The sequence below is a fragment of the Tursiops truncatus genome, chromosome 10 (genome assembly GCF_011762595.2).
Source record: "Tursiops truncatus isolate mTurTru1 chromosome 10, mTurTru1.mat.Y, whole genome shotgun sequence".
NCBI classification, from domain to species: Eukaryota; Metazoa; Chordata; class Mammalia; order Artiodactyla; family Delphinidae; genus Tursiops; species Tursiops truncatus.
Genome location: NC_047043.1, coordinates 34,752,018 through 34,765,384, shown reverse-complemented (window position 1 = coordinate 34,765,384; position 13,367 = coordinate 34,752,018). Strand labels below are relative to the sequence as shown.

The window sequence follows — 13,367 nt, the reverse complement described above, 5'->3', positions numbered from 1 at the left end:
GGGGGGCGCTCCGAGCCGCCTGTCAGAGGGCTTTGTGAGAAGGCCAAGTGCCACGGTAGTAAATAGAATTGTTACCTTGTGGCTGGAAGGGGCTAAAGCAAAACCAGATAAGTTTGAACCTGTGTGTGTGTGTGTGTGTGTGTGTGTGTGTGTGAGAGAGAGAGAGAGAGAGAGAGAGAGAGAGAGAGAGAGAGGAAAGTGGAAAGATGTTTTGGCAAAGGGATGGATGGTATCAAGTCATTACAGAACCCGTTGATATTTTAAACACATATGATCCTTTATAAACGCAGCCACACCCTCATGAAAAATGTGCTTCATTCCTGAAATCACAGAACTGTAAACTTTTCCCAGCAGACTGAAAAGTTTAACCAATGTCCTGTGTGGTGTGGGAAGGGGACCCTGACACTGCTGTGGAAGAGGCCAATTTCTAAACCGTTGAGACCACAAAGTCTGACAAATCTTCCTGTTAAATGGATGCATATGGGCCCAGCTGAGCCTGTCCACTCTTCTTTCACGTCCTTTCCAGCCCACAGTGCCCACCCCTTGAGCGCAGAAGGCCTGATCTCCGGGGTCCTTCCCTGGCCCACCTTCCTGAACACAGAGGCCCTTTCAGGGGACGCCAGACGTGCCACAACAGAGCAGGTGATTGTTAGCTGGTCATGGGGGCTGCATGGGTTTGAACCCAGGCTCACCATCTATGGAGATCTTGCCTAAGTCACCTTTCTGTGCCCGTTTCCTCGCCTATAAAACGGGGATGTAATACCCACCTCACAGGGCTATTGCAAGATCAAATGAGTCCATTCACATACTATTGAGCATAAAGTGTGTAGAATGGGGTCTGGCAGACTGGCGACATGAGCTGCTAGCCACGGTCCCCCCACTCCTCTCCCCGTCCTCATTCCAACCTGTTAATTGTCACCTCCTCCAAGAAGCCCGCCCTGACCACATCTTACGTAGCCTGCCCCTTCTCCACCTCCCCACCTCTTTCATTTTCTTGTCCCTTCCAGACCACCCCAGTTCTCCCCTTGACTCTCAGGCTGTCCTCAGTCCTCCCAGACTGCCCCCCCATCTCGCCCCCAGCCCCTCTCCCCCCACCCCGCAATAGCACACATCAGACTGGCTTGTCCATCTCATGTTTTATTGTAAAAATGTTAAAATAAATTACATTTGACATCATTGCCAGTATGTACATACAGTGTGTGTGATTCCAGGACAGCCAGCAACACCCCAGCCAAGTGGGGTCAGGAAAACTAAGACGAGCTCGTTAAAACATTTCACAGAAAAACAGAAGGCCGCTCCTTCCCACCCTGATGCTGGGCCATCATACCCCTGGGTTACAGGCTAAGTGGGGATGGGTGGGGTTCTGGCCCTCTTTGGTCCTGCAGCATTGGGGAGGGGGTTGAGAGGCAGAGAGGGTGTCTGGGTGGCACCTCCTGCCCAGCATCCGGTCGCCTGCGACCAATGCCCCTCCCCAACTCTGACACCATGACCTTAGCTGAGGTCACCGAGAAAGGCCCAACCGTGTTGGGGGATAGGAGGGTGAACATTGGACATCCCGATCCTTGGGACCCCACTCTTGCACCTTTTCTCCCCTCTGGCTCTGAAGCCAACGAGATAAAAAAAAAAACAGCAATTCATTTAAAAACTAACAAAACACAACAAGCAGGGCAGAGTGGGCTGGCCCGAGGGTGCACCTCACGAAGAACCCAAGAACTCTGCCAGCCCCTCACCAGAAACAGTCCGTCTGCAGTTTCACATTATCTTTTGCTCCTCCCATGGCAAATCCTTTCTTTCTTACACAGACAGACGGACAGAGACACACACACACCAAACAGCAGCTGGAGGGAGGAGGCTGATTCACATATTTGGACATTCCCCACTTGTGAGCCAAGGGTGATCTGGGGAGCGGTGAGGTCACGGGACGGAAGGGTGGAGGCAGGTTCAGCCGGAGCTGAGCCCACTCCTGCAGCTCCCCCGCTGCCAGCTCCAGGAGCCCCAGCCTCTCTTTCTGCCACCACTTCCTGGGAGGCAGAAGCCCACGCCTGCCATTGCTTGGCCAAAGGGTATCTGGGACAGGGAACCGGACTCTGGGCTGCGCTCCATCCCAGTAAGTCCACACAAGGGCTGAGATGCTGGGCCACACTTGGGACTTACTCTGAGTCCCCCGTAACGGGAGTGTTTCAGCACCTGCCTGTTAGCTCCCCTTCCCCAGATGGCCTCCTCCCTACTGAGGTCTGCAGTATGGGCGACAGCCAGGCGGATGAGGTGGGACTGGGGGACGGTTAAACACGTGCCCCAGGCGGGGCCCCACTACTGCTGAGGTGCTGAAGTGCCCAGCCCCCAACCCCACCAGGGTCTTACACCACCCTCACCCTCTCTCTGAAATGCCTGGCTCAGTGCTGGGCGCACAGCAACCTGTTAATACTGGTGAACTCAAACGGCCAAGGCCCCCAACCTAAGAGAACCGTGAGACAGTCTTAACCGAATGACTGGGCAAAGACCCACGCAGGTGCAGGCCTCCCCGGGATCAGTCCTGCCAGCCCACGTGTCCGTGAACCCCCAGATCCCCCAACCATGCTCAGGACAGACGCCTCCCGCTGCCAGGGCGCCCGTTCCGCTGAGGAACAGAGGCCCTGTCCTGGGTGCACCGTGTCTGACCGGTAGCATCTAGCTGCAGGGGATGAAGGTGAGGAAGGCCCCTGGCCCCCTACTCCCAGTTCCAGGGCCACACCCCACCAGGGGCCAGGGTCCCAGCCATAGCAGGACACCCCAGGTTGAGGAGAAGAGAAGCCATGGAAGGTGGGGTGGGGAGCCGGCCCCACCTCACGTGCCTTTGGGGCAGTTTGCCTTGTTGTACTCGTTCATAAGCTGTTCGTAAGGCACGGAGAGCTCTGACTCAGTGCTGGTGAAGGTGGACTCATCCGACGAGGGGAACTCGCCCAGGTTCAGGGGCACCTCGGCCGTGGCCCCCTCCTGGGGCCTCTCCTCCCCAGCCAGGTTGTCCTCCAGTGAGGACTTGGAGGTGTCCTCGTCCAAGAGGCCGGCCTCCTCGTTCACAAAGGTGATGCTGACGTTCTGGAAGATGAGCGGGTGGTAGTCCTGGGCGTCCCACGGCTCGCCCTCCTCGCTAATGCGGTCCAGCTGGTTAATGAGCACCTCAGAGGTCGGGGAGCCCTCCTCAGGGGGCCCCGCCCCGGCCTCCTCGCCTGGTGGCCGAGACACGTGGCCTTTGCTCCTCAGCGTCTGGGACACCTCTTCCAGGCTGGGCACACGGTTCTTGGAGTAGACCACCAAGGGGGTCAGGGAGGTGGGCAGGGCTGTCAGCCCACCCCCCTGGGGCCCCAGGCCCGGCCCTGGGACCCGCTCCCCACCCCCGCCCGTCTTCATTGCCTTCTTCCCGATCTGCTTGATGAGATCATTGTAAGTCTCCTCCTTTTTCGACAGAAAACTGAAGATGTTGACGTCCTTGGACGCCGCACCCCCTGCCACCTGCAGGGCCTTCCTGGAGTGTGGGGAGCTCTCGAAGGACTCCTTCCGGCGCCGCCGCCGCTTCTTAATGGCCTTGTGCACCTCCACAAACATGCTCACCTTCCAGTTGACAAAGAGGGAGAGCCAGGCCAGCCCCAGGTAGATCCAGAGCTCCACGAAGTAGCGGTACAGGGCGTGGTAGTTGGCGCTGGGGTTCACACCTGAGGACGGGTCAGGAAGGCCAGAGGGTCAGGAAAGGGCCAGCGGGGACCCGGAAACACACAAAGGCCAAAAGCCGTGTCACCTGAAAGTGGACACCGCAAGAACACAGAACACCGACGCGGACGCACCAGGAAAGAAAGGAGGCCTGTGCTAGAAGCCGGACACCCCATCGTCCCGAGAACCCCGGCTTGGTCACTCGTGTGCCTGTCCCAGAGCCCTGCCTGAGCTTCCTCAACTACCGAAGGTCAGGAGAGAGTCTCCCTGGGGTGGGGGAGCTTCAAGGGGGAGGGGCTCTGGGGAGGCTGGGGATGGAGCCAGCACTCGGGTCAGGAGCTAAGCCATGAACGTCAGCCTTTCAGATTCACCAACACTGACACCTGGCTGCTTTGTGTACTTTTTGGGTGTACGTGTTACAGTTCAGTTAAAACCTGGATAGAAATTAAGTGACAGGGCAGCTGGCATCCTCCTGCTGGGGATGGACTCACTAATTTAATATAAGTGAGGCTGACAGTTGGGCCTGGGATGTCCAAGAGCACGGGTCCTAGCAGGAAATATCCCGGACGGCCTTGATTCTCCTTCCGGTGACGTCTGGCCTGCCTCCTGACTTCCTGTATCTACCCTCGTCCTACTGGTTCCTCCTATGGCCTGGAGGGCTCTGCCCTCTCCACACCCCCACTTCCATGGCCAGGCTCCAGACACCTGCTCCAGGGAGCCCTCCCAGGTCACCCTGCACAGCTCTGGTCACTCCCCTACCCTCCAGGATCACGGGGATTTCACTTTACACCTCCAGGCATGTTGATCCATATTATTACGTATCCTGTGTCCCCCTTCCTGCCCTGAGACTGGGGAGAAACTTGGAAAAGGAACTGGAGGAAGGGGGCCACTTCCAGAGTGGGGCTCCCTTAGAGCAAGGGCTATAACCCCCTCATCAGACTGGAGGGAGTCTGAAGGCAGGGCTGTCTCCCTTGCAGCCAGGAGGTGCTGTCCATCTTGCTCAGGACTCTGGTCATACGCAGGTTATGATGACAACCGGGGCACAGTAATATAGCCGGGCCCTACCCACTGCACTCATGAATAGCAACTCATTTGATTGTCCAAAACCCTGTGAGCTATGCACCGTTACTTTTTTTTTTTTAACCAATTTTACAGATGGGGAAACTGAGGCAGTGGTTTGGTGTCTTGCTGGAGCTGAGAAAGTATGATTAAACACCCTTCTGTGCTTCCCTGATACGAAGGGTCCTCCTTAGCCTGCTCTGGGCCCCAACAGCTAGACAATGGCAGGGTCGTTCCTCCATCTAAATTTATCTCTCAAGACAGCAGGCTCAGATCTGCCAGGGTCAGTGGAGTGTTCAGGCCTCTCTTTCCTGCTTCTCCCACCCACTCAGCCGCCCCCTCCCAGCATTCCAAGTCTCCCCTTACAATGGGGCAGGAGGGTAGTGACCTGTCCCTGGCCCTAGGAAGGGGGAGGGGAGAGATCGGAGGTCCTGGAGCAGAGGTGAAGGTCAGCTGGGCAGGGCAGCAGGCACTGAGGGAGCAGCCACTGGGCCAGTGCAGCCAAACGGGGTGTCAGCAAGATTAAGAACCAAGATGCTGTGCAGGCCACAGGCACAAGGACATGAGCGGCTGGAGCCGACAGACAAAGGGGCCAAAGAATCTTATCGCCCGTGTGGATTAAGTAGGGGAGGAGTGGGAGGGAGGGAGGGTCCAGGCCCGAGGGAGCAGGGCAGCTTGGGGGAAGGCCTCTCTGGTCTTTAAGCTGCCAGTGGCAAAAGCAAAGTTTCTGGTCTCTGACCCAAGCATCCAGCACAGCCCCCTCAGCGCCTGGGAATGATGGGAGGAGGCAGCTGTGACGTGGACCCTGCAGGCAGAAGGCTCTACCTCCAGCCCCCAGTGCACCTAAGCACCTAAGCTCAGGAGACGGGGGAGAAGAGAGGAAGAGACCAGACGCCAAACACGAACAGAGAAGAAGGAGGGAAAAGCCACGTTCCAAGAAAGAGAAATAGAAAACGTCTGCAATTACTCTGTGCCTTGGTTTCCTCTTGCAACTGGCAGGATCCCACTGGGTGGAGGCCCAGGACACTGGACGCCTACCAGGGCCCCCAGTAAAGGTCAACTGAATTGAAATTGGAGGAGAAGCAGAGAAAGACAGGGTGGGGAGGCAGAGGCAAGGGGCAGGACTCACCGGCCACGAAGTCGCCGAAACCGATGGTGGAGATGGTGATGAAGGAGTAGTAGAGGCCCTCGATGTAGTCCCACTCCTCTGTCACCATGAACACGAAGGGTGGGATCACCAGGTGGACCAGCACGCCCCACAGGATGAAGATGGCCGTGCACGTGATCTGCGCCTTGCGCTGAGGGGGACGGGTAGGGAGACCAAGTCAGACGGCGGTGGAGACTGGGGGGAGCCCAGCAGAGCACCCAGAGGGCCGAGGAGGCAGCCAGAGGTGAGGCCAGTTGGGCACCAGGCCTGGGAGGCTCACTGCCCAGGGGCGGGGGCTGGTGGTGATGCTCCCAGCCTCCCCCAGGAGGGCAGCGGGCTCTGAAACTGCTCCCTTGCCACCTGTCCTGACACTTCTGTCCAATTCTGAGATCCTTCCCACCACCCCCATCACCTGCCAGGGTCCCCCCATCTCTGCCCAGGACCTAGGGGTGGGGACATACCAGGCTCACGCCTCTCTTGGTGAGGAACTGGCCCAGCCTCTTGGCACGTCCCCCGAAGAACTTGCCCAGGGCACTGATCCATGTCAGACAGAGCGGCACCCCAAAGAGACCATAGAAGACACAGAAGAGGCGCCCGGCGGGGGTCTTGGGGGCCACGTTGCCATAGCCTGAGGAAAAAGAAGAGGGTGAGGCCGACAGAGCCACGGCGGGGGTGATGGACCCAGACTCGGAGTGGCACCTGCCTCCGCCGCCCCCGCCACACAGCCAGCCCGGGGAAAGCCCATTCCCTAAGGTCACTTGACACTGATTAATATCAGTGCTTCAGAGATGAAATTTCCCTTGACCATGCTAGGATCAGGATCATTTATAGCAATTATGACGGTATGGGCTATGTCTCCTCCGTCAGACTGGGAGCTCTCTGAAGGCGGACTAAGCCTCCACCATTAGCAAGTCCTCCACGAGTCCGTGTGGCACCGTTGCACAAGCTACAAGGCACAAGTTAGTAGTTTCTCTGCGTAGACACCCCAGAAGCACTGTGGTAGACGGTCTCCAAAGACGGCGATTCTTAATTCCGTCCCTTCTTATGCTCACATCCAGCTGGCCTCTAATTCCCCTCCCTCTGAATCTGGGCTTTAGTGACCTGTTCATGGCATGTGGCAGAAGGGACCCTGAGTCAGTTAAGTCCTTATCAGAAGCCTTGTTGCTTCTCCCCTTGATCTCCTGAAATGCTCACTTTGGGGAGTCTCCCTCTTGAAACCCAGCTGCCATACTGTGAGATGCCCAATCATCCCCAGCTAAGCTCCCCAGCAACAGCCGGCATCAACTACCAAATATGCGATAGAAGAAGCCATCTTGGACTTCCAGCCAACTGGGCTTTTGTGGATGACCATGGCCCCAGCCACTCCAACTACCACGGCATCAGAGACCTCAAGCAAGAACCAACCAGCCAAACCCCATCAACTCACAGAATGGCCGACAATAATAATAAATTGTGTTTTAAGCCACTAACTTCTGAGGCGGTTGGTGATGCAGTCATAGATGACCAGAACAGACACCCAGACTGGTGAATAAGCACGGGGTGCATTTGTGCAGTGAGCAACCTGCTCGAACTCTGGCTGTCAAGCTGTGTTGTTTCTACTCCAAAGCCCAGGTCAGGACTTCTAGAAAACAGTCTCCTAAGCATGGCCAGTCACCAAGGACTTACTAAATCTCCAGGGACGTGTCAGAAGGACAAAGTGCAGCTGGCCTGATCTTAACCTTGACAAGGCCATGTGACCAGAGCTGGACTCTTACAAGATCCTGGAGAGCTCGGACGGGGAAGTAGGTATCCTGAAGGTCCCAGAAGACTTACCGATGGTGGTAATGACCGTGGCTGCAAAAATCATTGCGTTGGGCCAGTTCCAGTTGTTGAAGGTCTGGTTCCCTGTGATGGCCACACCCTGTCCTGCAGCATCAGATACTATCTAAAAAGAGAGACACAATGAAGGTCAGAGAAGAGGTCAGCACTTTATAAACTTCCTTATAAGCATTCTTATTTAATCATCACAATAACAAAGTGACAGTTACTGTCTCCAATTTAGGGGTGGTGAAACATTTTATAGAGGATCAGAGAGGTTAAGTGATTTGCCCAAGGTCATACAGCTGGTAAGAATATGAACCCTGGCAATCCGACTCCAAAGTGCCTTCTCTCACTGAGCCAGTGCTTCTCAAACTTACTAGAATCACCTGGAGGACTTCTTAAGTACAGCCTGCTGGGCCCCACCTCCAGAGGTTGATTCAGTAGGGCTGGGAGGGAGTCAGAGAATGTGCATTTCTAACAAGGTTCCAGGTGATGCTGATGTTGTGGTCCCGGGACCACAGTTTGAGAACTGCAGCAGACTCTTCTGCCTCTGAAAGAAGGCAGATGTGATGCAGACAAACAAGAGGACCTCCGGAAAAGCATTCTACTGCAGGGTTGGCCTGGGAGGGACCGCCCCCCACACCCGACATGCCTTTCACCCCCACTGTCAGGACACCTGCTAAGGTCAGCTCGGTAAGCTCTTGGGTCTGTCCTCCGAGGGCGGACATATCAGCTGGCCTCCTTTCTCCCATGCCTGGGACTCTGTCCTCTCCCCCCTACAAGCTCCCCCTTCCCTCCCTTCTCTGGATCCCTTTCTCTCTGCCCTGAGCAACTTCAAGGTTTGGGCCAGGACACGTCATCAGAAGGTGGTATGTACTTTTCAGGGTGACAAATTCATGCTATGAGTCCCCACGGAGCTCCCGGCAACTATGGGTGGCAGCAGGTGAGAGGTCACCTGGGGAAGTGCACTGGGAGGCCCCCAGAGAGGCCTTCCTTAGCTGTTCCAGGAACACAGGCAGCTGCCAAACCTGCTCACCGCCCAGGCCCTGCCTGTACCCCATCCTCCTGCGCTACCTCCCTTCACCCACACCCACCACTGGCAGGACCCGGACCTCAGAAGGCGGCTCCCGAGGAGGGGCCAGGATCCACTCTCAATTTGGGGTCCTGCCCCTGCCCCCTAGGAGAGCCCCAGGATGGACCAGCTAAGAAACCAGAAACTCGCCAAATTGCCTCTAAAAATCAAGCCTAGGACCGAGAAAAGACAGAGGAGTGACGGATGGAAGCAGGAGGGAGATGGAAAAACCGGAGTTCTCCCTGCAGCACGACTGAAGTTTGGTGAGAAAAGAGGGAAGGGTGGGTTGTCCTGAAGGAATGTGCAGTTTGCAGCGGCAGGCCTGTGTAAACGGATCTGCAGACTTTGTAAGGAATTTTCCATGATGACGTGCTCATCTGACAGGCCGTCAAACCACAGGGCTCACCGCCCTGCCTCCCCCTGCTATTTCCTGAGCATCTCTCTGCAAAGTGGGAAGTGGGGACGGCTGCCTTCACCTGCCCTCAGAGAGCGGCCACCAAGCCGGCCAGGCCACTTCCACGCAAAAGCACCAGGACGTTCAGATACGAAGAGGCCAACAGGTCTATCCTGTTGGAGGTCCACCCAAAAGGTTTTCCAAACCATGAAATCCACGTTCGAAACAGGAGAATGAAAAGTCCCAGGGCCCTGGATGTTAATGTTAAACAGATGGCAGGGAAAGCAGAACTACTCGGCTCCCTTTGGCCGCAGCCTTTGTTATCTCAGATATCCATCTTCGGGGGGGCGGGGTGCATGGGGGGGGGTGAGTGCAGCATTGTCAGGAAGCACAGCCCAAGACGGATGACAACTGACCAGGAAATCATGGGCCTGGGGCACCACCCCTGGTCATCCCCATGGAATCCCGGAGGAACAGGAAAGATGTCAGAAGGCAAGTTGCCCCCCGCCACCCTACCCCCGCCTTCTCATACGAACGAAAAGGGTGGATTCTAGAAACTCAAACCTGAACTCTTGCTGACTCTTCTTTGGAGACAGCAGAACGTTTGGCATATTCAAAGAGGAAGTGGTGGGCACTGGAAGCCACTAGCACAGGTTCACCAGAGCAAGTCACGCTCAGCTAAGTACATCTCCCACCCCAAAGAGGCTGCAAAGCCTTGAAGTTCAGTGGAATGCAGTCAGTCTGGATAGCAACAAGGCAACTGAACAGATGGGCTTAAAGATATTCACGTGGACAAGACAGAGAAATGTAGGGAGGAACCGGGGTTAATCCGGGTCCACGTAAAGGCAGATAAACAACTCCAAGAAGTACTGATCATTATCTGCCTGGCCTGAGGTCTCCTTAAACCAAAGGCCAGGCCTCTTCAGTCTTTTAATCTACAACACAGTAAGGACAAAGATGGCTGACCAGTTTAATCTGCAAAGGATGCAAAACTGGGACAAGGCTGGGATGGGAAGATAGCTAACACACTGCAATGGCAGTTTGGGACTCAAAATCATCTGGACTGGAAAAATGGGCCCAAACTAACAAGATACGGCTGTCTTTTAAATTTTTCATGTCTTACACTTTGGGTTAGAAGGCACTGACCCATACAGGGTTGAAAGGGAAAGTCCTTGGGTTTCAGCTGACCACAAACCAACAAACACTGGTATGGCTGCCAAAAGAAAAGCAAATACAATCTCAGGCAGTGTCAGTACCTTATCTCTTCAGGGCTGGGAGGCAACGAGCCCATTGTCCTCTGCAGGTGAGGCCACATGGCGGGGGCACTCTGTTCCATTCTTGGGTGTCGGACTTCATGATATGTTAACCAGCGGGCCAAGGTGCCAGAGGGAACGGGGGTGGCTGTTTTGGATAACGAGCTACCTCAGAATGGATTGCCCTTGGCAGTCATCCATTTCCAATCATGGAAAGTGTTTAGACCCAGGGAGACCAGCACACATCAGCGATGGTGAAGGTGTGACTAGAACAGGGGTTCTCAACCGGGGCGGTAGCACCCTCTGGAAGTATCTGGAAATGCTGCCTGAGTATGTGCCTTGTATGTGCCGGGCACTGGTCCGGGCACCAGGGAGAGAGCAGTGAAGGGACGAAATCCCTGTCCTCCCACACATCTACTCTAGTGGATGCCGGGGGTGCTCCTGACATGAGGCGAGCAGGGACCAGAGAGGTGAGATGCCCTGCCACCCACAGGACAGCCCCACACGCCACGTCCACGCTGCCCCCACTGAGATAACACTGGATGGATTGCCAAAGGCGATCTGCGACTTGGGGGTCGCTTAGTAAGGGCTAAGGAGACAACAAACGTGAGAGCTGGCAAGACAGGGTAACTGAAGAGGGCGTTATGGTTGGGAGCTTTGCAGTAGAAAAGCTGGCTTCCTGCTCTTCACCGCACCAGTGGTGTGTGCTTTGAGGCACAGCCCTCAGATCCAGCCTCTGCCCTGGGTTATCAGGGAGCCACAGCCCCATGTGCTGTCCCCCTGACCTCCATTATCTCTCCATGGTCACCCGGGGGGGGGCAGACAAAGGGGACATTCTGAAGGGCCCTAAGCCCCCCAGGGCCAGAAGCACCACTCACCCTGACAACAGGCCAGTGGCGGAAGTTATGTCCACTGGTCAGGTCAGGCGACTGTGGCTGAGAGGTTAACTGGCAGAACTGGGCCAGGTTCTAGACTGTCTCTTGCAAGTCAGCCCGGCTCCCCACCTCTCTCCCTTCGCTGCTCTCCCTGTCCCTGGACGCCCCCAGCACCCCCGTTGTTGCCTTCTCTCTGCCCACGGGTCCCAAGCAGCTGGCCTGGGAATCAGCCTGGCTCCATCCCAATGCTGGGGAGACAGGCAGGATTTCAGTGCCGCTGTGCATCAGACGCCTCTTGTTGGGGCTTTTCTACATGTTCCCTGACGGGCTCTTCCTGTGATTCTGCCAGGCATCACTTGACAGAGGAGGAAAGCTAGGCTTGGGGAGCAGAGGTCCGGATGTGAACTTGGGCTGCCTGCTCCCTGCTCCCACCCCGTGTTGCTGTGGCTTCAGTCGGAACAGCTCACTGGTTACGGTCAGGGTCCCACTGGCCGGTGGAGAGGTCCCCCAGAAGAGAGGGGCTCGACCCAGGACTGAGGCCATCCCTGGGTAAGGGGGAGCCACTGGACACAGCATCCCGTCCCCCGGGGTTAGGGAAACAGCTTTCTCAGGAGACGGCCCCTGTTCACTCACAGGATTCTTTAACTTGGCTTCCAAATTCACACAAGACAATATCTTCATTTTCCACATATCCCTAGAGAGTGATGGGAGAGGGGGATGCCGCACACAGCCCAGGCCCGGCTCTGGTTTGAGGATGGAATAGAGCTCTCCTCCCCGCCCGTCACCCTCGTAATAAAGCGGCTGTGATTTACTGAGAGGTGAAGCACTTTAGGTGCCTTCAGCTCATCTTTAAGGAGGAGACAATCCTGCTGGGAAGACACCATCATCTTTTCCATTTTGCAAACGAGGACTTAAGGCTGAGAAGTTAAGAAAGTAGCCTAAGGTCGGGATGCTAAAAGCAAGGAAGCCAGGAGTACAGCCTGCCTCATCTGGGCCCTGGCCGCTGGTACCCCACCCTTGTCCCACACAGGCCACAGGAAGGAGGCCAGTGCATACCTCCACCCCTTCGCACCACCTGGAAGAACAGTGCCCTAAAACCAGCCCATCCACTCAGACCTGAGCCCTCCGGGAGGAGACATTCCCGCCCCTGCCTGTGGCTCGGGCAACGTGCTGCCCCAGACACCACCCTCCCAGAATCTCGCTGTCCATGCAATCTGGGTTCCCCACGGCGCCTCATCCCCCAGGGGTCCGGGGTTTCCTGTGCAGAGGCAGTGCCAGGCCTCCCCATCCTGGAGATTCATTCTGCAGAGTTGCAGGGAGGGCACATCCCGTACCTGGTGCCCACCTGCAGACACGGGCAGCGGGGCTGAGGTCGGGCCTTTGCCTTCATCAGGCCAGTGGGGAAAACAAGTCCAGGTGGCAGCCTGCCTGCGGACAACAGCTATGGGCACCCACAGGGCCACCGCCCTGCCTGCGGACAGCAGCTAGGGGCACTCACAGGGCCGCCGCCCTGCCTGCCTCCAGCTCCCGCGGCAGACCTCATGCTCGGGTCACGGGGGCCCCTTCCTGCCATGTAGGATCGGCCTCCAGGATGCCCTGGATGCCAGCCTCCACTGGATCCGCGCTGCGTCAAGGTACACAAGCGGACGCCCCTCACCATCCTGGGCTGCATCCATCCCTAATTCATTCCGCCTCCACTCACTTGGTCCCTCCGGCCTGGAAGCGGAATGAGACTAATGTCATGTGTGCACGGTGCCTGGCGGAGTAGGAAGAACCTTTAACGTCCCTCTCACCTGGCCCTCCCAGCCACCTTGGGAGGTGGGCAGGGCATGGTGGATTCCTCCTCCTTTCATAGACAAGAGCTCCTATTTGAAGAGTAGCTGATATCTGAGCACCTATTTTATGACAGGCACAATCACAGCACTTTAAATCACTCGGCTTGTTGAGTCTTTATAACCTTGTAATGTAGGTACTCTCACCTCCATTTACAGCTGAGGAAAATGAGGCACAGAGGCTAACTAAGTAACTTGCTAGGCAGTGGTGGAGCCGGAGCGTGAACCCAGGCAGTCTGGCTCGTAACCCC

The 13,367-nt window shown here is 56.4% G+C and overlaps 1 protein-coding gene across 3 annotated transcripts in view; it reads right to left on the bottom strand.

Moving 5' to 3' along the window:
- Positions 1–1,121: 1,121 nt before the first annotated feature.
- KCNK5 (potassium two pore domain channel subfamily K member 5) overlaps positions 1,122–13,367 on the bottom strand; it is a 30,676-nt gene continuing 18,430 nt past the window's right edge. Inside the window, exons 2-6 of one of the 3 annotated variants that reach the window (XM_073810767.1) lie at positions 8,068–8,240; positions 7,703–7,814; positions 6,352–6,518; positions 5,873–6,041; positions 1,122–3,689 (exon numbers count right to left, since the gene is read on the bottom strand). In XM_073810767.1, the coding sequence (XP_073666868.1) occupies positions 2,824–3,689; positions 5,873–6,041; positions 6,352–6,518; positions 7,703–7,736 (1,236 nt within the window). In that variant the 5' untranslated portion in view covers positions 7,737–7,814; positions 8,068–8,240 and the 3' untranslated portion in view covers positions 1,122–2,823. Of the gene's footprint in view, positions 3,690–5,872; positions 6,042–6,351; positions 6,519–7,702; positions 7,815–8,067; positions 8,241–10,412; positions 13,358–13,367 lie in introns of those variants that run through there. The other 2 variants (XM_019949925.3, XM_019949923.3) reach the window with 2 other exon arrangements.